General features: G+C 37.5%; 2 protein-coding genes across 4 annotated transcripts in view; one reads left to right on the top strand and one right to left on the bottom strand.

The window, feature by feature from the left end:
* Positions 1-842: 842 nt before the first annotated feature.
* On the top strand, positions 843-9552 carry LOC121871260 (thiamin pyrophosphokinase 1-like). 2 transcript variants are annotated; one of them, XM_042373474.1, is made up of 6 exons: positions 843-958; positions 3364-3510; positions 4468-4793; positions 6483-6563; positions 6708-6897; positions 7688-9552. In XM_042373474.1, exons 2-6 carry the CDS (start codon positions 3369-3371, stop codon positions 7915-7917), a joined length of 969 nt encoding a protein of 322 aa, XP_042229408.1. In that variant the 5' UTR covers positions 843-958; positions 3364-3368; the 3' UTR covers positions 7918-9552. The 2 variants fall into 2 exon arrangements, with proteins under 2 accessions (XP_042229408.1, XP_042229407.1); XM_042373473.1 differs by lacking the exon at positions 843-958 and adding an exon at positions 965-1097.
* A 10739-nt stretch (positions 9553-20291) lies between these two features.
* Positions 20292-27922, bottom strand: part of LOC121871262 (brain tumor protein-like) — an 82457-nt gene continuing 74826 nt past the window's right edge. For both annotated transcript variants that reach the window (XM_042373475.1, XM_042373476.1), the window contains one exon: positions 20292-26771. In XM_042373475.1, the coding sequence (XP_042229409.1) occupies positions 26475-26771 (297 nt within the window). In that variant the 3' untranslated portion in view covers positions 20292-26474. The remainder of the gene's footprint in view (positions 26772-27922) is intronic.

A 27922-nucleotide genomic window follows, 5' to 3' on the forward strand; every position in this document is an offset into this window, starting at 1 on the left:
CTTGCTGATCAGTCTCAGATAACTTAAATTGAGAGTCAGTGGCGTCAAGCCTTAACTATTAATTGGGATGAGATTTTGAAGGAAATATACCAACTACTGGATCACTATTTTGGACGAAAGCAATTACAGTAAAAATTGTTGCGGGATAGCTTGTGTTAAAAGAGATTGCAGAATTTGCACTAAAAGTTTATAGCTTGCCAATAAGTAACGCCCTTGTTGAACGGATATTTTCGAGAATTACACCAGTTAAAACTAAATTGTGGAACAGAGTAGGGTTAGAGCTCTTAACACCAATATTAAGTATAGAAATATGCCTTGAATTAAATGGAACTTGCTGTTCGTCATTTGATCCTCCAATGTCCATGCTGAACTATGACTCATCAATCTATAGAGATGAGGAAGTAGATGCAGAAGAGGAAGACCTACTGAACAGTGTAGATCTATAAAGTAGAAATTTCAATATGCTTAAAAGTGATGTGTGTTTACTTAAGATTTATAGCAGTGTTCATTTAAGTAAAATTAATAAGAAGAATAGTTATGTTAATTTAATTAAAACAAGTAACAAGAAGAAAAGTTATATTTAATTAAAACATGACACGAGAAAAATTATGTTAATTTCAGTAAAACAAGTAGCAAGAAGAAAAGTTGTTAATTTAGTTGAAACTAAGAGACACGAAGAAAGCTCTTTTAGTTAGAACAAAAGGAACAAGAATATACCAAGAAGAAGAGCAACAAATATATTGGGCTACTTTTCATTAAGATCCACTACTTTTAAAGTCTGTTTTCGCTACTTTTGGTCACAAGTATCTGGCAACTGTGTTATCTGAAGACAACAGTTGCCAGTTAGTCATCACAGGCCGCTCAAGTGGGAGTGGCGCGCCCTGCTAAAACTCGACCGTGAAATTACATACAACATTGTCAACAGTAAACACAGTCAGCTGTTGTTGCTTGTTGTAAGGTAATACAAATACCTCCCGGAATAAGGAAGCTAAAAAATTGTAACAATAAATCATAAAGTCTTACTACTTTCAGTGTCCAGTCGAGCTCAAAGTGGGAGCAATAAGTTTACAGGGAGTTAAGGTGTCCAGGGAGAGAAGGTAAACTTAATTGACCTACTAAGATGACCCAGCCTACTGCTCACTAGTATTAATATGTTTGTATTGATAGAAATAGTTTTGGGATACGTGAATATTTTTTAAGTTATAGCGCTTATTAATTACTGACAGTAAAATTATATTACCAGTATGCACCAGTTATTAAGTAAATTTAATTTTAAGATGCCATTTACTGTTCATATCACTTTGAATGTCCTGTTAATTGGAAAATAAGGCCACTGCTAATGTACACTTGGTACAGGTATTCCACAGAATGAAAATAAACCACTTACACTGATACTTATTAGACTAAATCCCTTGGTCTATTTGTTATCCATATCCTGATGTACTCCAGTGGTTATCGAGGGCAAACTTAAGACTGTGGTATTAGCCCAGATTAGTTGTGCAGCTTAACTATCTACTGTAGGGCATTTCTCATCAGAACATAACACTTTGATACCTGATGAAACTGATGGAAAGTGCCTGAGCATTACGTACTTTCATTTATTTTTTTTCGACAGTTTTAAGATACAATGGATCTTAAGAAAAAATGGCAATGTATGAAAACACCGCTACCACCAGGAGTTGTTTGATTTTGTAATTTTTTCCACTTGTTCTAATCATCATAATAAGTATTTTAAAAGATGTGACGTACGCTTGAACTTAAAAGAACCTGACCTAACCAACCAAACCCTACCTAACTTCCTAGACAATACGCGGTGACTCGGCAGATTTTTTGGAGGCGTATTTATGGTGAATAATTAATTTCTTCGTGTTAAAAGCACGTAGAGACATCATTTTAGTGTCATATCAGGTTTTCACCGTGTTTTACTCAGCAATTTCCCTCATCCTTCATGCCCTGCCCACTACAGGTGATTTATGATCGTAGATAGAGAGAAACTAAGAAAAAAAAAGACATGATTAATATAAAAATTTGTCGCATCTTTTAAAATACTTACTATAATGATATAAGAACATCTGTGGAAAAAATTAACAAAACCAAACAACTCCTTCTGGCGGTAGCGGAGTTCTCATACATTACTAAAAAGAATTTTGGTTTGGTTAGGTTAGGTTAGTTAGTATTTTAGGTTAGGTTTAGTCAGATACATTAGCTTGGTTCATTTTATGAGTCAAAAGCTTAAGAATGTTGCAGTATTGGTACTTGAGGAATGTTAGCCGTTACTTGGAGTTACCAAGAGGGTTCGTCGATAATTTATTGTTTATAAAATGAACCATATTAATCTAACAAACCAAACCTAAACAAATCTAAAATACCATTACATTGTATTTAATTTTTAAAAATAAAAGGGAACTTATATTGAAAAGAAGCGATGCAGAGATGCCAACTTAGTAGACGCAGCAGATGGATTTGGGAGTCCTTTCTGCAGACAAGAGACATAAGAAATTTTGAAAGGGAATTACACAAAGCAAGTTTCAGCTGTAAATTACTCTGGCTGAATATTTTTTTTAATTCATAACTTGAACTGCCTCTTAAAAATCTAGAGATTGTGACCTCATAAATTCTGTTCCACTGGAGATGAAGAATTTAATACTTAAGGTGTAGACCGATATACGATCGATCAGTTCTACAATATTAAGACAAACACCAAACAGTACTGTACTGCTATGTGATGGCTAAGATCAGTTTAATGATGGTTGTTGCCTCCCAGCCACAGCTACTATTGCAGCTCTTATTGACTCATCCTCCAGCTGTGACTCATCTAAGTCAAGTTCTGCACATCTGTAGAGTGATAGTGAACTGTGTTGATGTGTTGTGTTTTTTTCATAATTTGAGTGAAGATGATGTGTTAAATATTTCCTGCATTGTCTCTATGAAAAAGTAATGTACAATAACTCCCTAACCCCATTGTATAACAGTCAACACCTGTATCCACATTCTCTAGTCCTTTTGTGATTTTGTATGTGTCTATGTGGTCTCCTCTCTCTCATCTCCTAGAAAGTGAAAATATCTTCAACCTGTTTAGCCTTTCCTCAAATGGACATTGTCTCAATCATTGTAGGTTCACATGTCACAACCCAAGGGTATTTTTTAACCTGACACATAGCACCTGGTACTAGGTGCAAAATTTGGCCTTCTAATAGGGTGCTTTATCCTTTATATGGTATGACAGTTAACACCAAAACAGGCAGGTGAGTTTTGTCCCCTTTGTATTTAAGTGGTGAGTTTTTGTCCATGCACCTATGAAACACCCTGTACATTAAATGTATTTATGAGCAATGTTCACTTACAGTGATCCATATTCACCAGGTAATATGGAAAATAGCAATGGAAGAGTATGGTGGCAACCCAAGGAATATTACCACCCTCCACCGGGGTTACCATTTGCACTTATTCTGCTGAATGAAGCTTTGGATGAAAGAAATGTTCATTTTCTGAATATCCTGTGGCATCGTGGTAAGTTTAATCCCAAATGAATTACTAGTGTAATATCTCTGGTAGTAATGTTATTAAATGTGTAATGTTCTTGTGCAACCAGTCTGATTAGTAGAGAATTCTGGTTAGGGCATTGTACTTGTTAATTTTTTTGTAACTGGATAAAATTGTCCCTAAACCAGATACTTGTCCAGTTTTTTAGATATAATTTATACAACAATCTAATGCCCAAGTTTTGTGCCCGTTAAGACTTTACAGCAATAACCCTTGCCCCATGTCCTAATGAGAGCCAATTTCACGTACGTACAGGTTGGGTATTCCCTATCCAAAATGCTCTGAAATCCAATAGTTTTTTCGAGCAGTACCCCCATTTTAGGGTAATCAGACCTTCTTTATGATGAAATTTAGGGTAAGCAGAAATTTTGCAAAATCTAGGGTAATTAAGGATTTCTTGGGGTATTTTACTCATATTTTAGGGTAAATGAGCCATAATATTAATATGCCAGTAAGTTTGATTCATTGTGTTCCATTTCCTAAAGGACCCCATGTTATCAGAATTTGAAGCCCATTGGCCCTCAAATATTCGTAAACTTATTGACACCTTGAGTGTGCCATTTTCAGGGAAACCTGAAAATGGCACACTCATATAATTTAATATTTTACCAATATTGTACTGTACTGTATCAAGGTCTTGTATATTCTTGTGTGGAAAGTTCTTGAAAAGTCTTAAAAAACAAATTTCCTCAAGTAGTTTTCCTACACCAAATTATATTGGAGGTTTCTAAACTAATGTGTTTGCTGATACAGTACAGGTACAGAGTAATAGGTGAAGTCCAAGCTCTAATTTGTCCTCAACTCGTAAATTGTTTGATTGAAAATATTTTTCTTAACTCACTTAAAAAATAGGACATAACACTAATATCTGTAGCTACATTAATTAGTTTGTGTAGAAATGATTAATTTTTCAGTTATTTTCAGCTTCTGTGCGAGTTTGTGTCGATGGTGCCATGAACTCCTATCACAAATTAATGAGGTGTAAGGAAACTGTGTCTTCTGAGGCACAGAACGATGCATCTATATCTGTCACTTCTGCTACTGACACCAATCAGTCAAAACAGTCATCTCATCCATCATGTCCCCTGCCTGATCTCATTACTGGAGACTTTGATTCTGTACAGTCTGAACTTTTGTCACTGTATGGTAACCAAGGTGTTACTATCATACCAACACCTGACCAAGATGAAACGGATTTTACAAAGGCTGTTAAAGTGTTGGAAAAGTATGTTGAAGGAAGAAAGTTGTCTGTAAGTATAAATTTAAAGTGAAATATAATACACTGTATGTATTCACTTTTTCTATTGTCTGGTACTACCCAAATTGGTACAGTATTTCAAAATTTGGGGTTTTCATTCAGTTCATATGGGACTTCTGTGTGTGTGTTTCCATCTGTAGTGCTGTTTCTCAATCAGGTGCCATTAAAAGAAGTTGGGGTATTGTGAGGGAGGCCCCAATATTTCAGGTTGCTGCAAGAGTCAGGTTTCATGCATTAGTAAATAATACATCCTGGGCCAACAAGCAAAATACTGTGCTTGATTAATAAGACCACCAGAAGATTAGACCCCCAGCTTATTTCACCAGATGATTAAACACCCTAACCTAACCCCCTCAGGTAGTGTTTGGGTGTTGAATCATCAAGTGGAATAGAATGGGGGTGTCTCATCTTCAAGTGATCCATATATAAATACAGTTCTGTACATTACAGTATATGTCATACTATTTCCAGGAAAACTTAATTTAAGAAAAGAACTTAGTGGATATCAGCAGATGCATATTGTATTATAATTACCAAATTAAATTTTAATGAAACCATTACAGAAGGAAGCATTGGTAGTTATTAGTCAAAATTGTGTCTTTGAAACTAACTTTTGTCGTTATCCTCACACTACAACTCTATAGTATCTTGTACCTCCACAAAAACTTGAAGCTTTAAAGCTGTTTTCCATCTCAGTATCTCTCTTAACCTTCTCTTTGGCTGATAATGCTATTTGCGTCACTACTTGGACCGTTAAAAGTGAGATGTCTCCCATGATGCTGAGCGCTCACACTGGTGCACAAGATATTATCTTTCCAAACTCATTTTCAGCCATCCCATATCATTTATACAACTATTTTGTTCTTTTTTCACTTAGTCATGTACAGTACTGTAGTTTATCTTATTAACTAAATAAAAAAATTGCATAATTTTATCTGTAAATGGTAAATGAAAAAGTAAATTCAAAGAAAAATCTATGCATTTTGGATGACAAAATTTGCATCATTGGCCGGTTTTTGGGTGATATATGGACCACATGAGTGGCCGGTGAAAGGGTTAACTTAAATTCCTACTTTTATCCCTATCCCATTTACACCTCTTTCTAGCATATAGAACAGTAAGCAACAAGCCCATTTTTTACTTATTTTTTATCACTACTTTATGCATTATTGTATTTACTTGGTCACAGATTTGCTTTTCTTGTGTCGTCATAATAGGGACAGATCCAGAAATACCAAAATGAGGGGTCCTAGAAATTTTAGGTCAGGGTTTTTTAGGGGAGTGCTGTTAGTCCCCTTCCCCCAGAAATTGTTTTGAATTCTAACCAATATTATGGGCATTTTGAAGCCATCCATGTTCACTTGATATTAGGAGATATTCTGAGGTCAAGAGTAATTACTTTTTACCATACAAACATGCCTGAGTACAATGTTGCCTTTAAGAAAAGGTACTGTATTGGATTTTTCTGATGAAAACGGGGGTTCTGGACCCCCAGGACCACCCCTACATAACCACAGACTCCAGTACTGTACAGTGTTTATTCTCCCCTCACTGTCTACTGTTTCCCCAGTTGTTATTCTTTAATCATTACTTACAAAAAATTTAATCATTATTTAATATTAACGAATAATCAGCACAGTATTGAAATTACATCACAAATTACTCAATGTTTTGATTGCAGTTAAAACACGTGGTGGTAATTGCAGGGGTTAACGGTGGACGATTTGATCATGTCATGGCCAACATTGCCACATTGTACAAGGTAAGGAAGCATATCTACCTGAACTCAATTTCTACTTGTGCATATATCTTAACAACAGGTCTCCTTGTCTCAACTCAACTGTGGAATAGGATTTCCAGGATCAGCCCTTGAATTGTAGTTAAGTAATGTGACATTCATTTTCAGGTTGGAGCACTAATTTCAGAACCTGTTGTGGTTCTTACTGGAGGAAGCATGTTTTGGCTGCTGACAGATGGAGACCACAACATTGAGATACCAGAAGATATCTTGTTCAACGCTCGCTATTCTTGGTGTGGCCTTATACCACTTGGTCAACCATCCACTGTTACTACCACCGGCTTAAAATGGAATCTAAGTAATAATGGCCTAGATGTTGATAACTGTTTTAAAGCCAATGTAACCCTTGATAGCAGACATTTGGACATATGTAAGACTGTAACACATCACTTTAAAAAAAAATTGCCCTTTCTTGCAGTGAAGCTTTACTTTGGGCACTTTCCCATCATAGTTGGAGTGGTTTACCTCACCTCCAAATGTACTGTTTAAGTCCAATAATTTATCCTTTTATCTTTTGGCTGTCACTTTCATGCCCTCAGCAGCAGCATTCAAATAACTTTTTAAGAATTTAGATTTACAGACAGTTTGACCTGTGCCCGGGTTGGCTAATTCCCGTAAAAAAAAAAAAAAAAACATTAATCAGTGCTTTTTGTAACATTCTTTCTCAAGCCCTTAGACCCTATGCCGTCCTTCCATTTCTTAAATCTCTCCACTGCCTCTTCAATACTATCCCCTATCATGACTAAGTCATCAACATATGGCAACTCCCAGGAAAGAATACTCGTAAAAGTCCTATTATATTGCCTCGATCACCATGATGAGTAGAAAGGGGCTCAAGACAACCCCTGATGCACCCCTACTTTTACCTCAAATTCCTCTCTCACCATTTACTCTTTCAGATGTTTTTGTGCCCTCCTATAATTGAAATTTACAAGCGAGAGAACCTATTATCAATAATTTTACAAAGTAGACACCTTTATTTTTAACAAATACAACATTTTCTTATCTCTTAAAAGATAAATCATGTTCATATTATTAATTCCTTGATAGGAATGTACACTGCTAATAGTAATGATATTCTATTCTAGACCACCAAGTATTGGCATTTGGACACCTTGTGAGCACTTCCAACACCTATGACCTCACCTGCCAAGGAAGAGTCACAGTCACGACATCACAACCTATTCTTTGGACAATGGGTTGGGATACGGATCTTGCTCCTACACTGACTGATATGGAGGAAAAAGTTTGTTTACCAGTAGATACTCTCAATAAATTCTTGCTTGCTAATAGTTCTAGTCAGTCCACCCAAACTTAGTTACTTTCACAGGAATGCTCATCAAATGTTAATACAGTAGTTACTATAGAGAACATTTCATTCCTATTATGATAACCAACAAGAACACTTCTGTTCTTGTTAACAGCTTAGAATAAATTTTAGTAATGAGCATCCAGAATTTAAAATTGAGTTAAAATTTCTAATCACCTCTAGTGGTGGACATTAACAAAGCAGCCTTTCTTAATTTCCATCCACTTATGTGTGTGTGTAAACTCGTGCAATGTCAAAAGACTCAGTATGCCACTTACACCCACCCACACAGATAGACAGAAATGAAGTAAAGTTACTTCTCTACCATCCACCACTGCATATTTATGGCCTGTGGACCTTCAGTGAGTGACCTGTGAAATTCTAACACACTGAACACCCTATGACAGAGTCCACCAGTGTCATAGGGTACAGTTCTGTAGTAGAACTCATTACCCATGTAAATAATGTATCCAGTGGTGTGGTTGTTATGTGTATGGTTAGTGAAGTGTTTGGGTCTGGAGTTAAACCCTTAGTAGCCCACTTCATCTCATGACCTCCTGGCTATAAAAATAGGTTTTAGAGCTCCAACCCTCAGGTCTGCCTTTTGCAGTCCACTATCAATGTAGGGTGCTGCATAAGCCAATCCTCACTGCCACCTTGGCTATAATCAGCCAACTTCCAGCTGGCTTTTGCTCCTGATTGGATAGTCCAAGGTGATAATTGTTTTTGTGCATTGTATTTCTCCTTTAAATTTTTGTCAGGTCAATAGTTTACTGTGTTGGGATGTTAAGATACAGGCTGCCACAGACTGCTAGTGAGTACAGAACAAGAATTTTGTGGTGCAAGCTTCATGCTCTGTACTGTTAATATCCCTTGTGCATTTCTGATGGCAGAAAATGGAACCGACTTAAGTACTAATGATCTTGGTATCATACATACAGTATACCCATACTCTCTACAGTTAAGACTTTTAAAGGAAACTTTTTGCAGTAAGAGGTGATGATGCCCTTAGCCTGAAATATGTACAGTCTCGTTCAAGATTCTTCGAACATTTAGATCCCCGTTGCTTAATTTAATGGTTGGGCTTTGTTGTTTCGTATTATATTACACTACGTACTATAGTAAACAAACGGCCTTGAGTTGCCAGCTGTCTCCAGCAGTGTTCGAAGAATCTTGAATGAGACTGTACCATTTCCTAGTTAGTTGCCATATTGTTACAAAAAAATACAGCATATACCCAGTCAGTTATGGAAGAGTATTCTAGTTGGTGCATTATATTTGTAGCCTCCAATGTGGGTGTGTGGCTGATGTTGGGGAGGGGGGGGGGGTTGGAGGGTGTGTGATGTTGGAATTTTGTGGGTGGTCGTGAGGTGACCCACGTACATGCTGGGAGTTGGTTATTGTTATTTTTCAACTCATATTTTCAGGTAGATATACTGTATGCATGTAATTTTCTTCATTTCTTTTTTTAATCTGTTGCATGCACACAATCTTCATCCAGAGTGTGCAGAAAAAGTTTTAAGAAATTATTATCATTAGTCAAAAACATTAAGACATTTGACAATTTTTACAACTGCTGGTTGGAGTCACCCGGATTGTGTAAGGAGAAGGAGCAGTGGTGTTGATCTCAGCTGCTGTATTCTTTCGCAGGTAATGAAACTATTGCCAACCGGTAATCAGAAATTGTTTTTATTAAAAATGTGAGTCTACCTTAAAAGGCTCCTTGTGTAAATAAATGAATAATTGCATTGCAGTTAGTTCATTTTCATATGAATGTGTCATGCTGGTGCAGAATTGTACCCAACAATACTTATGGGCTCAGTCATGAAATGTTCAGTATTTTAACCTTTGATCATAAAATGTGACTTTTTAATGTCATTTTTCAACGGCTAGAAAATTTTGGTTACAGGTAGTTCTGCTATAACGCGATAATTGTGTTCTTGTAAAATATCGTGTTATAGAAAATCGCGTAATAGAAATAACAGGGCTTATGGAGAAAATAGGGTTAGGCGCAAATTACTCGAAATCGAAAAAATTTAGTAGTTAGCCTAACACAAAGGATAGCACAGTCTAAATAAATGTTACATTCATATCTAATAATGAAATCATACAGTAAATGTAACACTTTACTTGATGGGGGAGAAGGGTGATTTTGAGGTTGATAAAATCGAGCTTCTCTTCAAGTGTTATATCCTTTCTTTTACGATCATCACCGGGAATTCTATCACCAGAACGCTTCTTGTTGATATTCTTCTTTACCATATTCACAGTTAATACCACAAAATTGGTGAAATAGTAAGCAAAAATCGCGTTATAGCAAACAAGCGTTCGCGTTATACAAATATCGTTCCTAATTCATAAATCGCGTTAGAGCAAATTCGCGTTATCAAAACACGCGTTATAGCAGAACTTACTATATTTTAATTTTATGTTCAACAAAATTAAGAATAATATAAATTTATTATTTTAAGTGGCTTCTGACTTAAAAATAATACTAACTGTTCTGACTTTTGTATTAGTAGGGTTACCGGTACTATATTATTTACATTAATGCTGTATTTTAGCTTCTCTTTCTTATTAGTACTAGTACAGTACTAAATCATCATTGGACTGAATACTATAGGAGAAACTTGATTTAGCAAAAGAATATCTTTTTCCTTGACCTCTCTATTTCAATACAATTACCTCTCTTTGGTTATATGTCAGTTGTATAGTGAGGGTGTCTGCTGCCTGGGGGAAAACCTAATTTCCCCCACTACCCCCATCCCCCTCAAAAAATCACACAACACCCACCCATACTTACTAACTTATAACCTTACCGGCCATGGTACTGTATCTCACCAAGTGATTGTGATTATCTGCTCTCTGAAAGACAGTTACTGGTCAAATAAATAATTAGTGGCACAGTGTGTAGGAAAGAATTATGTTATGGAAAGGAAATTTGTGGTTATTGGGGATATATTTGATATCACTGTGATTCCCATGCTTGCACAATAAGAACAAAGTTTCCTGTAAGTGATAGTGCATCAACAATTGAGATGACCAGTGTTGATCAAATGAGAAGTAGAAGTGAGAGCAATTGGACAAGGCAATATTGGTAGGGTAACTTGGTGCTGGGAAGGTGCAGAACTTTGTAAAGAAATATGTAACACAAATTTTCTTTTCTTGAGGAATGTTTTCATGGCTGTTCAAGATTGAATGATTTAATACCTCCCAATTTTTTTTTCTCATTTTCAGTTTAAAGTGAGAAATTTGACAGAACAGGAAGTGATTAGGTTGTGCACAGATATTATCATTCCATCTTTATTTAAAAGGAAGTAGAAGTGTAATTTTATGATTTTGTTTTGTTAAATAAAGATGATTTTCCCAGGTTAATTGGATGTACTTAAGAAAAAGTCATATTATTGGCTTAAATATGTAGTGATTTGATTACAATGATATTAATATTACATTATTATTTCTAGTAGCCTGTGAGGCATTTAGGAAATTTTAGTTTTATAAAAAGTATTTAGATATTAACTATTTTTGTATTTATCATTATTTTTTGTACAATAGAGAATAGAATATGTTGTGTGTGTGTTTGGCTCATGGAACTAGAATGGATTATACTTTGAAATTGTTAATAAATACAGTACTTGTAATTTATATCAAAAAGAGAATTTTTATGATTGTATATATATATATAATAGGAAGGCATGGTTTAATATACAATACAGCACATCTATTGCTTATGGTGTACAAGGGTCTTTCAATAAATAAGGTAACAAATTACTGTAAATGTATTTATTCCTTTACTATACAGTATATGTACAGTTAACAGCAGAAGTTCGTCCCAACCCACCTGCATGACATGAGGCAGGTGATCTGGTATCACTGTATAGGGAATAGTTGAGATATACTATGCTTTAATTGGCTAGTTATTTGGGATTTAGGATCGAAGATTGACTGAGAATACACTTCTTGTATATAACTTAAACAGTATCAATGTGTAATACTCGTATGTAGGAAAATAATGTTACTGAGAAATACAGTATATGACATTACTTAACAGGGTACAGTAAAATGAAAATATCATTAAACATGAAAAATACTTGTTGGCATCAGTAGTATGGCTACATCTTGTTCCCCAGTTATGAACCATCCTGCAGTAATGTCATATTTTTTAACATTATGTTCCTATATTTTACACATTGATACTATTTAAGTCATATGAATGTGTTACCAGATCACCTGCCTTATATCATACAGGTGGGTTGGGATGAACTTCTGCTGTTGACTGTACTTGTTTTCATATACTGTAAGCTTTTTTAAGTCATGGTGCAGGATAACTGGGTAGGTACTGATCTTCTGATTCTTAGCATTCAGCAGCTAGTGCAGTGAAGGGTTGTTACACCATCAGGAAGCACACCCAATAGTGTACTGAATTACTGCTTAGTACACATGGGTTAGGATACAACAAGAGGCATCCAATCCTCCTTGTTGGTAAGGAATTAAACTATTGACCATACTTTTTGTGACAATGTTCTACCAAGTAATTTAAAATGTCATGTATAACCAGTAGCATACATTAGTACTCCACATAGTCTCAGGACCTGTTTGTGATTTGCCCTACTTTGACTCAAGTATATCAGTCCTACTGAAGTTTGCCTCTCACATTCGTAGAGCCAAGATTTAACAGCCTGTTGTCATTATCATCTGTAGCAAATTGCTCACTTGCCAGGTGCTTCTTTAACAATCTAAAGTTTCTCGAAGAAACCCAGTGATTTGTTGGATTAGTAGGTATGCCCATGGCTTAGTATATCCAGTACCCTGTAGTACAGGTTTGGGATCACATATCCGGGGATTACTGGATAGGGTCTTTTTCCAGAATTAGGTGTGCCAGGCCTAAATATACAGTAAACCCTTGCTGTGAAGCTTCTGTGCATATCACTAGATTCACACCTAAAAGTAGCTTTACCTGTCCACTGTAACAATAAAACTTAAAATTCTAGGCACATAAACAGCAATGACAAAAGCATATAAATACCAATATTGAAAGCATAAAAAGAGCAAAAATTATACGTTAGTGTACACACTGTGTCGCAATCTCAGGGACTCTGACCGCATCAATGCTTACCTTAGCAACCAGTTCAGTTGGGGACGTTGCCTGGCTGGTTTCCCTAGCAATGGTGCTCTGTGCCATGGACCCTCTGACCTTCACACGCTTGCCACATAGCTTCACGATGGAAATTCAAAGATACCACACTTAAAACTTTATACAGGTATCCTCCAATTTACAATGGGGTTAGGTTCCTGAAAAATCTATCATAAATCAGTAGTATTATAGCATAGGGTTCACTGGGATAAGTATCTGTTCAGTTGGACCCCCATATGTATCACTGAAAAAAATACAGTACTACTGTACAATATTACAGTACTAGCCCAATAAAACATCACTCATTACATCATAATGAACATGTTTGGTCATCATCACATCCCCTTTTGAGGCTAAGGAGACTTAAGGTGGAATAGAGACATCAGTCTTAGTTTCACACAGGCTCTGGGGAGTCTGAAGAGGCTAGAGTGGGAACTGGAGGTGTAGCCTTCATCCTGGCCCTAAGGTTGGTGAAGCATACTCTTCCAAAATAGGCCTGTCTCATTGAAGTTCAAGATCTACTTGGGGTTGTATCCTTCTCCTTCTACCTTAGCCTTCAGGAGAGCCAGGAAGACATTAGCAATCACAACATTAGAACTGGCTGCCTTACAGTTCTTGAAACGGTTGAACCACCCAGGACTTGCCTTGAAAGAGGCAGAGGTCTCACTGCCACTGCTGTCACTGCTCTCTGCCCTTGGCTTCATCTAAATATTACTGGCCTTTGCCATGATGATCCCTGTGGAGAGAGGCAAGTGGTGAATTCCACTCTTGGAGTACTCTCTCCATCCTCTCCACAATAGGCTCATGCTTCTTTAAAACCCTAGAAACGGAGACTGGGTTCACATTCTGGGCCACAGTCTTCAGTTCTGGTGCACTCTTAATGATGGTAGACACCATTGACTGGTGCGAGTAAGGGGAGCGAGTGACTGCGTCTGCTAGTTAACGCGTCGGCTGCCGTTGTAACTCGTTGCTCCTCTGCCATATTTCACTAGATTTACTGTTATCACTTTTACTGACACATACATAGTGCTTAATAATGATTAATCATAGCATCTAAAGCAAGTGGTGGTGTGAAGAGAAAGCATGTACATTTATCTCTAGTGCAGAAACTTGAGTTAATAAACAAGTTAAGAGTCTGATGTGTCCGTGGCTCGCGTCTATGATGAATACGACGTGAAGAAACAAACTGTCAGACATACATAAGGCCAAGGATAAACTTACCCCATTTGCAATGAAGTATGATGGTGGTGCCAGTACGGCTAGTGCAAGGAAGCATATGAAAGTGCCAAAGGATAAAGAACTGGAAGAAGCAGTATACAAGTGGTTTGTTCAGCAGCGTTCGTGCAAGGTTGAAGTTCATGGCGTGGAGATAGCTGAAACAGCTAATAAGCAGGCTCTCCTCTGACTCAAATTAATAAGTTGTTCTCAGTTCCCACTGTAAGATCACAGAAACACAAGTTATATCCACCGCATAGGGTGAGGCTACATAACTGTATTTTTAGTGTTTCTTATACCATTTTTTATAAATTTTGTACATTCGCCGGAAGATTTGGACAATCGACTTTTTCGGACTAATGCTCCCCCCTTTTAGTCGGGATTGTAGTGGGTTCACTGTGGGTTCACGCCTGTTCTAATTGTGATAGAGAAATGAATTTTATACCATAATGATCCTTAATAAGTTCTCTACAAGACTCTTCCAATAAAAGATCCTTAAACAAAATATTTTGACAATAAAATTATGGGGACTCAATTCTTTGATAAAAAGAATTTAAGAAATGTTGATACCGGAGTCAACAACATCAGTTCTACTCAAGTTAGAACCACCATTTTTAACCCAAATAATTCTGAATACAGTAATCCCCCAGGTTATGGAAGACATGCGTCCTTGAAAAGTTGACCCTACTTTCCCATTGACTTCCATTATATACCGGTAATTGGAGATGCGTTCCCAAGGAAAATTTTTCGTCAAAAAGTAGTAATACAAGCACGTTATTGAATGAAACGAAACATTTTTAAACACATACACTGATTATTTTATGATATTAATGATAATAAATACAGTAGGGTCTCAATGTACATGTATCCATAGTACAGGTAGTTCTGCTATAACGCGATAGTAGTGTTCTTGTAAAACATCGTGTTATAGAAATTCGTGTAATAGAAATAACAGGGCTTATGGAGAAAATAGAGTTAGGTGCAGATTACTCCAAATCGAAAAAAAATTTCGTAGTTAGCCTAACACAAAGGATAGCACAGTCTAAATAAATGTTACATTCATATCTAATAATGAAATCATACAGTAAATGTTACACTTTACCTTGAAAAAATATGAATATAACATGATGGGGGAGAAGGGTGATGTTGAGGCTGAGGAGTCATGAAACATCAAGCTTTTCTTCAAGTGTTATAGCCTTTCTTTTACGATCACCACCGGAAATGCGATCACCAGAGTGCTTCCCAGAGATATTCTTCTTTTCCATAGTCACAAAATTGGAGAAACAGTAATCAGAATTCACTGAGGACACTTAAAAACTTCACCTGTTTCAAACAGTGTGGAGTAAACAGAGAGCGCGGGTCTAAAACGCTATGTATTTTGTTTTTCTCTTATTTAAAACTTTACATTTTACATATACTGTACAGGTATACTGTATACATAAATATTACATGAATTATTTCTGCAATTCTTCACAAACAAAACACGTAAATTAATTGAACATGTGATGTCGAACGTGAACTGTAAACACTGCATAACCCCGCGCCAAGCCACAATGTACAGTACACTTTAAACGCTACTTATTTTGTTTTTCTCTCTTATTTAAAATTTTACAATTTACATATACTGTACAGGTATTTCTTCACAAACAAAACACATAAATCAATTGAACAAGTGATGTTGAACGTGAACTGTAAACATTGAGCCAAGCCACAACACTGTACAGTACACTTTAACACTTTAAACGCTACGTATTTAGTTTTTCTCTTTTATTTAAATTTTTACAATTTATATATATATATATATATATATATATATATATATATATATATATATATATATATATATATATATATATATATATATATATATATATATATATATATATATATATATATAAATTGTAATTTACATATTATTCATATTATGCTAGAGCGCCCACAAAACATGAGAAACGTTTGAGTCCCCCAGTAGAGATGTCCGTTCTCTATCCACTCCAGGATGTCCGTTTTCTTTTTGTGTACTCGCTCAGGGACTCAAGTATTTCTGTATATGACACAGGATGATAAGGAATTTGAATTTATTTGTTTATTTATTTATATATAATATACTGTAATATATTAAATATACTGCAAGTATTTTCTTTAATTTATATACGTGTTTCGCGAAAAAGGGAGGCTACATTTATGGTGATCGTTAAGGACCAAACTCCGAATCCATGACGTGACTTCTGTTCATTATTTATATCCTAAATTTACCACTGTAGGTAGTTTCAAGAATTAATGCAGTCATTTACTGAATATTCTTTGCAAAAAAATAAATTTTAAATGAAATATTTATAAGAGATAAGTATTATGATCAGTAAATATACAGATATGCATTACGGACCACCTCCGAACACAAGGACGGCTAAAAATAGCCACAGGCGGTCACAGTCAAGGACACTTTCCCTTTCTTGTCACTGGCAAATGGGGGTGGGGGGGATGATAATAGCAGCTGTGTTTATTACGGTATGTTAGACTGGTTTATAATACATTTTTATTATTTTAATATACCGGTAATCTTCATTTTAATCCAGCTTACCAAACGTAAGTTTCAGTATAAAATAATTAGTGGTACTGTAGGACCTTGTGAGTGGTTTAACTGTATACATAAATATTACATAAATTATTTCTGCAATTCTTCACAAACAAAACACATAACTCAATTGAACATGTGATGTCGAACGTGAACTGAAGCCACAACAACCGTTCGAGTGGAATCGCGTTAGAGCAAACGAGTTCGCGTTTCACAAATATCGTTCCTCAATTCATAAATCGCGTTCGAGCAAATTCGCGTTGTCAAAACACGCGTTATAGTAGAACTCACTGTACACAGCACCACTTACACGTGTCTGATGCTTGGGTCTCACTCTTGCATGAGCCAACCCACCCACCACTGTTTGAGAAAAATATAAATAAAATCATTACGGTAGGGGGATTATTCTAATGTGGCTCAGAAATAAAGAAAATATAAAACTACTGTATAAAATAAGAAAAATGAAGAGCATGGGTGTGTATGTGTGGGAAGTGAATATTTGTGTGTGGAGGCAGTTAACTGTAACTGCATAGACGACTTACCAGTCTGCCTCCTCCAATATGAGTCAGCTGGGTGACGTGACACATCGCCCAGAGGATGGTTGGAGTGTGGAAGGAGCATTTATTTGTACAGTCGGGGTAAAAAGAACTGTCGCCTCTCCTGCTGCTCTACGAACAACAACGCCTCTCCTGCTGCTCTACGAACAACAAGATTCAGACTGTGAACCCAAAGCAGGAGACGGATGCAATATACTATCCACGGAGGCTTCGGGTTCACGAGTCTGAATCTTGGGGTTGGTGGAGCAGCATGAGTGGAACAGGACTTTTGACTCCAACTGTACATTAAAATAATATAATGTAATGTACAAGTAAATGTGATTAATAAATAAAATAATACAATACAAAAAACACTTAAATTTAACTCACCGCATATGTTGTCGAGTGATGCATGAGGGGAGGTTTTATCCAACGTAATTCCTTTATGGAATATTTTACCACTACTGCTTTCACTTGCACTTGATGGCATCTTTACACTCATCTTGAATAAGGGCAATATACTGGACAGTCTTGAATAAGATAAGTACTTAAATGTTAAAAGATCAAGCATACATAGCAACACCTAGTCGGCATGGGTATGCCGGGGTACCCACTCTTGGTTGTAGCAAACACCAAATAAATTTTAATTTTTAATTTTCTTTTTTTTTATACGTACAGTACAGTAAACCCTTATTAGCAGGGATTAGGTTCCAAGGAATGTCACAAATAGGCAAAACTGCTCATAGCAACTTATACTACATTAGTGCACTACTGTATACCTATACCAAACCAGCCAACCAGCCACGGCAGCACTCATCCACTCTTTTTAACTTCTAATAATTTGACTTTCTTTGTCAGGGTCATCACTGACGTCTGCCTTATACATTTCACTCCACTAGCACTGACACTAGGCAGTCATTTAGGGGGGCCATTTCACACAGAAACACCAAAGTTTTGAGAATACAACACGAGATGCTGCATGGCAGGAAATGGTTGAGCGCGAACAGGACCAGGACAGCAGATGCTGCGGGCACGTGGGGTGACTTGCGCTGCGGGCAAAGGCTCACACGCTAACCACCATCTGCTTACTGCGAATCGACGAAATCACGAATCGCAAACCCACGAATGACAAGGGTCTACTTGTATCAAAATTTGTGTTAAAAATTTACCCCTTCCTAAACGCTGAATTTCCGAGCCGTATCCCAAATTGGGTAGTCATAATTTACAAAATCTGTTTGGGCAAATTTCCACAACCTGAATTTCCGTAATGTGGTGAATACCTGTAGTTTATCTAAAAGTTTGGTTAAATAAATATAAAAAAACAGAAATCTGTAAGATGCAGGCATTCGAGGTGTGGACGGAGCTGTGTGCCACAGGTGAGAGTGGAATTTTCAATCCTGCGCTGGGGAAGTTTTCCCCAGTCTAAATGATGAATCACACATGGAGTGGTATTTATTTGCACAAACACCGCTGTACACTTACCATACAGTATATTGTAAATAAAATATTGTAGATTACTATTGTATACAGTATACTGTACTTGCCAGCAGATACTGTCATCTTGAGACCACAGAAGGCATACTGTCTACTCTGTTGAATGTAATATGTAACTCATCACTTTTTTACATCTTAACAGTTGCAATGGAGGTGGGGTGAAAGATTTGTGGGTCTCAGGTCACCCATTGTATTATAAACTCTTCTCTCATTTGTGGTGGTCAGTGGTCCTGTATTACTGACCTAATGCAATGTCAGGTCATCCACTGTCAGGGTAGGAGATTAGTGGGTTTCATGACCTGAAGATGTCTTGAATAAAGATGAAAGGTAAGGTGCTCCAGTGTTTCCTGCTTACTGAATGTAAAGTACAGTACTGTATATGTAACAACATTAATCCGTTTTTACTTCATAACACTGGTTTTCTTGGCAAATTGTGTCCTGGTACAGTAATGTGTAGCACAGTACTGCATAATACAAATTGTATGCAAAAACAGCAGATATCGAGAGAACAACCTTCTACAATGGCAGCAGAATATGAACTAAGCAATCCAAGTAACTAGGCCACCCTCATGCCTGGCACTTGGGGATGCATTGGAGCATGATGCAATCTCTCCGAACTCCAGGAAAATCTATTCTCGGGCCGACGAGAGGTTTGGGGAGATTTTCTTGGAATTTTGCCAGAGAATGCATGTGATTTTCATCCTAAGAAATTTGTTCACATACCCGGAATGGAGAGTTTTCCCAGAAATTTTCCAACCGATTTCATTCCCGGCTGTTGGAGAATTCCGAGATCCCGGCCAATGGGGAGATTACCTCATTCACCATCCAACTTCAAAGGTGTCTTGCCAAGCAGTTTTCAGACCTGAACACAAGATTTAAACAAATCAACATTTAGTCAAGATGACAAAAGTCTTTAAAATCCCTATGCATATTTCTAATGTACTATTTCCGTTAGCCGGAATCCCTCTTAACTGGAACTCTACGATAGCCGGAATTAAAATTTTCTTGTTAAATTGTTTCCAAAGCCGAATTTTTCTGGAAAATTCAGGCTTTGGAAAAAATTTTCTGGAAAAGTCAAAACATTTGCCCAGTACCCGGAAAATTCCAGGGATTTTTTTTCCAAGTTTGAGATAAAAATCATGCTCATTTTCGGGATATTCCGAGAATCTTTTTTCCATTATTCTGAAAATACCTGGGATGGGGGATATTTTTCTAGGTTCGAGAGGTGATGTAAGGTGCAATTTCTGCAACTTCCGAAATAATTTTTCCGTTACCCAGAAAATTCAGGAGGAAAGGGATTTTTTTTCCGGCTTTGAGAGTCGTCTCGTTACCTGGAAATCTCATTCCCGGAAGTGCTCTGCACCAATTGTTCCGGCTAATGGAGATATAACTAACATCATTCCCAACAAGGTGAAGTAAACAATTTTCATACAGTCAAACAAAATACTTTATTGAAATTCTCTAGGTTAGCCATTACAGCATTCAACAAAACTTGCGCCATGAAAGACGATAAAATCTTTCTAAATATTTCTTTGTGAAGGAATATTAAGAATAAAAATAAAAAACTAAATAAAATGTATCCTTAAGAGTATGATTTGGATAGCAGATATGATCAAATTCACTGATAACATAAAAATCATGGGGCCATTCCAGTATATAAAATACAACAAAAAGCAAATACTAAACCTTGTGGATTACAAAATGGAAGCTGATTTAGTTAATGTCACCTCACCGTGGAATTCCTTCTTAATAGTATAATTGTTTCTTAAACACATGCATTAATTTTTTTAACAAAATTAAACATTTCTTTTGCAGGTACTCAAGCAAGTTTTAAAATAAATAATTAACAAATCTTCAAAAATCTATCTGGAAAAACATGCAACAAGACATAAAATTACCCCAAATCTTTAGCCTAATTTCATTTCAATGAAAACACAGCAAGACAATATTGATAAACACTGCATCAATTCGAAATTTATTCTGTTTATGTATGCATGCAAGTACAGTATGCATGAGGTATCAACAACTACATCAGCTTTCATTAGTTTAACTTATTACATGTTCTTCAGATCTATCGAGACTTTTTCTTAATCTTTGGTAATAAACTAAACATAAAGTGAAGGTGACCACAGTGTATATACATACCCATAAGAACTAGGAATAGAAACAGGGTAATGTCAATATATCCTATTGGAGACATAAGAAATTTAGAAAAATAAACACTTAAAATTTGTACACACTCCCTACTTTGTGTATGCCATGTTTGTTGACCACAGAGATTCTAGGATTAATTCCTTAACACTGGCCTAACTAACCAGTAACTCTTGGTATGAATATAAGAGACACCACTATCAATTAGCTTGGAATGGTCCCTTCACCAGCCTGCTTTGTTGGCAAGTAGAATTAATATGTATAATCAACAAAGGGCCAGCAGGTTAATTAACAGAAAAAAAAAGATAAACAAGACGACATTGGGCACCAATAATTTGGGTTAGGGAACAAAGGTGGAATAAATATTAAAAACCTAAACCCTATGGAAGTTTCCAGAAAAAAATATATAAATAAATACAGTATATAAGATTTGGGACATCAAAAATCAGTTTTCTGGAAGGATATTCAATCTGGTAACATTTGGACAGATATATTTCAGGGTATATATTTGCTAAATTAAATGAAGGGTCAAGGAAAGGCATTGGATAGTTCCTTGTTGCTGAAGAGCAGCAACATAACTTCCTAAGACATGAGATAAGAAGTGATGGGAGCATAACGTAGGTGTTTCTGACGGTGCCAGGAGGACCGAGTGCCTCAACGCATCACCAAATAGTCCTGCAGCAAAGGTGCGTCTTAACACATCAACAATGAAGGTGGGCCAGGGGGGACGCAATGTCCTTACTGATCTGTAGCTGGTGCTTCACTGTTCCCCAGCCAACATCTTGGAAGACCAACAAATCCAAGCAGTTAATGCTTGGTCTCGGAGCACTGAAGGGTGCATTGTGGGGAGGACAGTTTATGGCATTTGTTAAATATCAACAAAAAACAGACAAAAAATAAACAATTTAAATAAATAATGGTGCCAAGATGATCTAGAATCAAGAGAAGCTGACCCTACTGTGCTTTTACTATAGGAAAATCAACACTCCCCGTGGCCCACCTTACTACAATATCAGGTTAACAAGAGGTTAAAACAAGTCCAATATTGATTCTGTAACAGCTCTCATATACCAAAATAAAAGGAAAACTTTTTGAACAACTGACAGACATGGCATATTTTTTCTTGTGTTAGACATGGTTATATGAATATATAATGCATTTGCATACTACGGGACCATTAAGTGGGTAACATGAGTTATGTATGACTGTAATTGACACACTTGGACCTTAAACAATATCAACATGGTTACAAACACAGATCTCTACAAAAGCTGCCGTAAACACTGTACACAGAGTAGTTACTGGCACCGCCCTGGCCTGGTTCAGGGGGCGGCAAAGTCAGGACGAGCACAGCAAACTTCCGGGGGTTATGATCAGCACTGACTAAAGTCTCCCTGGCTAAAGTGACCCACTTTTAAGTACACATTTTGATTAATGTAACACTTGGAAGAGGGGGACTTGCTCGTCCTGTCTCTGGGTTCTGGTCATGACACTTTTTCCTGATGCTTTGGACTAGGCACAATAATAATTAACTACTGCTTTGTGAACAGAAGAGGTTCATATAGCAAAAATAGCAACACACATCTGGTGGGCATGCAGGAGACTGGGCAGTGAGTAAAGCTATAGACAACAGCTGACACCCACGCCCAGCCCAGGGCCCAATCTACAAGCAGCGCTACTACAAAAGTAACATGATACAAACAGATAGAAAAAACAGCAAAAATAGTGGAATGTTTCATCTCTTGGTAAGTAGTCAACGTGTCAACAGCAGAGAACTGGGTTATGATACTCTTAACGTTAGTAGAAAAGCAGAGGGGCGCAGGGCGGGTCAAGACGGTGCAAGGCATAATACTGGTGGCCGCCCTACCCCCTCCGTCTGGGCCCGCGGGCTCGCCAACCCACTGCCCGCCCACACACTACATATTCTTTTGGACTGTAGAAAGGTGAAAAAATAGACTTTGGAACTTTTTTTTTAAGTAGATACGAACGAAGTCATGCTTCAGAAAGGCCAATGTAAGTGAAGAAATGATCAAACTTTGTTATAGTGTCCCAATTTATCACTTGATGTATTGTGACTTAGGGGTCACAGATGAAATGTGGCTCCAGGCATGGGCTGTGGCACTGAGGAAGGATAAACATTTCAAGAGTCAACAACTGGAATGTTGGCTGCAAAAATCAACAAATACCTTCTAGGTAATTTGCCAGGTAACTTTTGTGCATCTGCCAGAGGACTGTGGCATTTCATCTGGACCGACAGGGACAGTCCGAGAGTGAAAGACGAAGGGGAAGCCCCCCTCAGTACTACACTAAGTCCGCCTTAACTTATGGGTTGTTGATCTACACAGCACAGCGAGCACTAACTAGAAGTGGCAAGCAACTGCCCAACCACACATGTATACACATCCTGGAGCTCTGCACACAACAAACTTTTTAGAGCAGCTACCTCAACAACCATATAGGGCACCAGCTCAGTCACCAGGACTATGATGTGTGGAGGGCAGCTACAAGCCCCGCACCATTGATGCCTTATGCCACCAGGACAGGCCCAGCAAAACCAGAGACTGGTTGGCTAGCTGGGCCCTGACTAGTCTACTGAGGGACCCAGGTAGCTGGAGGGATCTGACAGCTCCACTAGTGTCTACACAGTAGTATCAACAAGAGATATGTATTGTCCAAGCCATTCAGTGCTCCCTTGCAACACAGTGATTGGCTACAAGAATTTGAAAGGTAACATTAAATGCTCTTGTGCTACCTAATACAGTCTACTAATTGGCAGCTAAATTTTAGGCGCTGCACTGAACACAGATGTTGATCCATCATTCACTGTATTGGGAAAGCAAGCATTACCACAAAGGCCGTGTATGTGCTGTCAACACCTCTATTATGCCATATAGAGTGATGATAAACAATTAAGTACAAGCCGACATTTCACTAACAGCCCACGTCTAATATGCCAGGTGGAGGATAACAACCAGGTACAAAGCAAACTGCTTCCTCTTTGTGACAAAACAAGACAACAAATTATTTTCACTATATACTACACAGGAAGCTTTAACTTTTTAATCTTATTTGAGTAATTGGCTAGTACATCACAAAAAATTATAACGCCAGTGAATGAATAAAGTTTCAACAGTTAAATAAGCTTAGTTTATCAACAGTTAAACAAGCTTAGTTTATCCAGCATCGTACTACCACTCTTTATGGCCAATTTCTGAACACTGAAAATGAACAACCGTGTTGATATCATATAACAAAATGTGATTCTGCGGTTACATTCAGTCTACACGTCAGACCTGCTGTCGGTTGCAGAATTCCACCAATTCTAAATTACACTTGTGCCCATTAAGTGTTACCACAGTAATATTACAAAATTACAGACTTTGTGCCAGGAATCTGCAACCTTTGGTCAGTACAGAAGCTCCATACCCGCCTGAAGCAGAGGTGTGTGTGGCACAATCACAACACAATCACGACCTTAAGGACTACAACACCGCACAACACTGGTAAGGCATGATCTTGGGGAAAGGTCACAAGTTGGTTTAGTTATTATCAGCCATCCTAGATAGGGTTACAACAGGTTGAGCTTTGTATTACACTACTTGAAAGCAGATACAAAAAAGGCAAGAGAGGGAATAGTGATTACAACAATGGTACTCAACTTCTACCTAACATAGTGAGCTAGTCTAGATATATATCAACAGGTAAGGGCATATTAATCCGGTTCACACCACAAAGACAGGACCTACGAGTGCCGGCCCATGGAGCCAGACTCTAGGATGTGGCTGGCAGGTACCTGCTTGTGGTTGTAGTGCTTCATTACTACAAGGACAGAATTTGATTTCTGTTCTACATATGTGTTTCAAGAGTTCACACAGTTGTTAATTCATATTCTAACTGTCAACTGTAGAAAACATCACCAAAGTTATAGTATCACCTGTAATTTAATTTGGCCCCCAGGTTTTTCTCATGTGTTTGTTGTTTCACGAAAGTTATCTTCCCTTGCAACTACAAAGATAAACATTTCAGGCATTTGCTTCCTCTGACTTTGATTGTCACACTTGGGAAAAATTTATAAAAGCAAATCTGGTCAGGTTAAACATCTCTAGAAACACCAGTAACTAATTTTGATATATATTCCTAAGCAAACAGTGTGAAAAGGGTATAACAAGTGAATAGCAAACTTTTGGATGGCTTAACATGTAACTTGTCAATAGTATCGACTTTCTTTAAAACAATGAACGTTTCCATTTTGACTAATGGAATACCTGTAAAAAGGAACAAAATTTCCAGCCTTCAATAAAATGAAATTAAAATCTTTCTCATATACATAAATAAGAACACCAGACCTCTCTGACAAATAAAACTATTGGCTCTTGCTGAGCCATGGAATTGGCCGACTGGCCGACTTCTGTATGACTGTTTCCTGGCCACACTGTTTGTTACTGACCCCAAAGTGTTGGGAGACTGGCTGGCGGGTACAGTCCCTGGTAGCCTTGTGCTATCCGAGGTCCCCTACTACCCGGCCTTCATGCACACCTTGCCTGTAGCTCTCATGCACAATTCCTTACAACTAACAAATGCAATAGAACAATAATGGGCGAGTTCTTCAACTGCGGCTAAAAGATACAGAGCCACACCCGAGACAGACTACCACTACGGGGTAGAGGAGGGCCACAGATGCCGCTGCTTGGTCAGTGGTGCTCCACTCCCAAATCTCAACACTTCAATAAATTACTGCACATAAATATGAAAAGCACATAAATATGAAAATAAAGGAAACTTAAACAAAACCAAAACAAGATACCATGAGCAGGATATCCAAGGAACAAAACTTAAAATCCTTAATGGCACAACTTAAGATTCTAAGAGCAACAAATAGAAAATTTTGAAATAAACTCTTAAAACCAATTGAATAAGTTATGTACATGACTATTGGTAGAGTGAGAAAATTGAAAATAAAATAAAAAAACCTACTTGTAACAAAAAATTAAAATAAATAAATGTAATAGCGACTTGTCAACAGGTATCTAAGCCCATTATATGGTAACTGCCTGATACCCAAGTACACTGGTAACTGGCAACTAAGCCTACAAATGAGGCCTCAGCCACTTTTTGACTAGGGGGGCAGATTTGGGCTTGGCATCTGCCCCTGGGAGTACAAATAACTGCAACCACGTATTAAAAATAGACTATATGAAGGAACAGTGACAACATGGGACCTTCCCTCCTACCCAGAGGGTCAACACCTGATGCTATGAGGTGGGAGGTGAGGTCTTTACAAGAGGTTAGTGTCCTGTCACTTGTGTGTCACACTTGTCACAGTGCTAAACAAGATACAAGGTGCATTCCTTGTGGCAGTAACAGCATTCGTTCCACCATCTATGCTGTTCAGATTCCCACCTTATAACCAGACTGGAAAGTGCACCAGTGTGACTGTAGATGAGAAGTGGCACCGAGGATCTCACATGTGTGGAGGCGGCACCTGAAGATACCGGTATACGTACAAACGGTAATCTTTGGAGGCCAAGACAACAGAGCCGTCATCCATTAATGCTACGTCAAAGCACTGGGCGTGCTTCACCTTAGACTCATATGCCGACACCAGCTGTCCATCTTGGGTGAAGAGCGTAAGGTTAAAGTTGTTGTGGTTATCAGCAATCAAAACTTCTCCCTGGCTGTTAATGCCTACACCAATTGGATAATTGGTGATTCCTTCGCCACCAATTTGACGAAGATACTGGCCCTCATAGTTGAAAACCTGTAAACAAATTAAAATTAGCAAAAAGTATTGAAAAATTATTAATAATCAGCAAGTTGATAATTATAATACACAATGCAAAAGATGCGAAGAAAACCTGCGAATAAAGAAAGATGACAAACTGGAACTTTAGTTAATAGCAAATATCTGACATGCAAGGAAATGAACGAATAGCAAGGAATGAACAAGTAAAACAATACTGAGACGAGAATGATGGTAAAATATCATCAATAACTGGCTGATGTATCTCACAGCCCATCTCTTCAAACTCTTGAATCATGACACTCTTAGTTCATTGTCTGTTGCCATTGTACAAGCTTGTTCGATCGCTCATTGCGGTTTTCACGTACACTCTGTGTTGTGCAGTACTGTACCAGCATATAATCAGCCAAGAATACGGTTAAATCAGTGTGAAGTTGTAAACAAATTTAATCTACACATACTGCACCGTACATTCAGAAATCATGAAAGTACCATAAGTACAGTACTGTACTGCACACAGCAAAGTGGACTGTGTATGCCTACTGTATGCTAATGTGTAGTGGGTGTATATACAGTAAAAAGTGCATGTACAATTCTTTCTTCATGGAGGGAGTGAAGAGGGACAGTTAGCAACACCTGTTACAGGAGGTGGTACAGGATTAAGACTAGTCATCTTGTGTTATATCACTATTTGGACAGCCTGCATCACAAGCTCAAGACAACAGTATCTGCTGCCAAGTACAGTAATGTATACTGTACAAGAGTATTTGTGTGCATATACAGTGATGTTTGCATAAATAAACACAACTCTGTTTGTGCGAGATGCATAGTTTATACTCTGAAAACATTTTCCAGTACAACACCTGTACCCGGAAAAATACCTCGGACGAGAAAATTCGTCTCCATACCCAGAAATCTCAATTCCAGAACAGCTCTGCACCAATTATTCCAGCTAACAGGGGTTATCATTGTACTGTATCCATACAGTGTGTATGTGGCATGATATAAAATACTTGAAAAAAAAATAGTCAGTGGATGAGAAAAAATATTTGGTGGATGATGTAGGGAAGTGGAGAAGCAATGAAGGAGAAAAGGACACGAGACATGAGGGATGAACTTCTAGAAGCAGTAAATGAGTAAAGAGCATGGTAGTAGAAAGTATATTTTTT

Source organism: Homarus americanus, unplaced genomic scaffold (assembly GCF_018991925.1).
Source record: "Homarus americanus isolate GMGI-L3 unplaced genomic scaffold, GMGI_Hamer_2.0 scaffold46973, whole genome shotgun sequence".
Classification (NCBI taxonomy): domain Eukaryota; kingdom Metazoa; phylum Arthropoda; class Malacostraca; order Decapoda; family Nephropidae; genus Homarus; species Homarus americanus.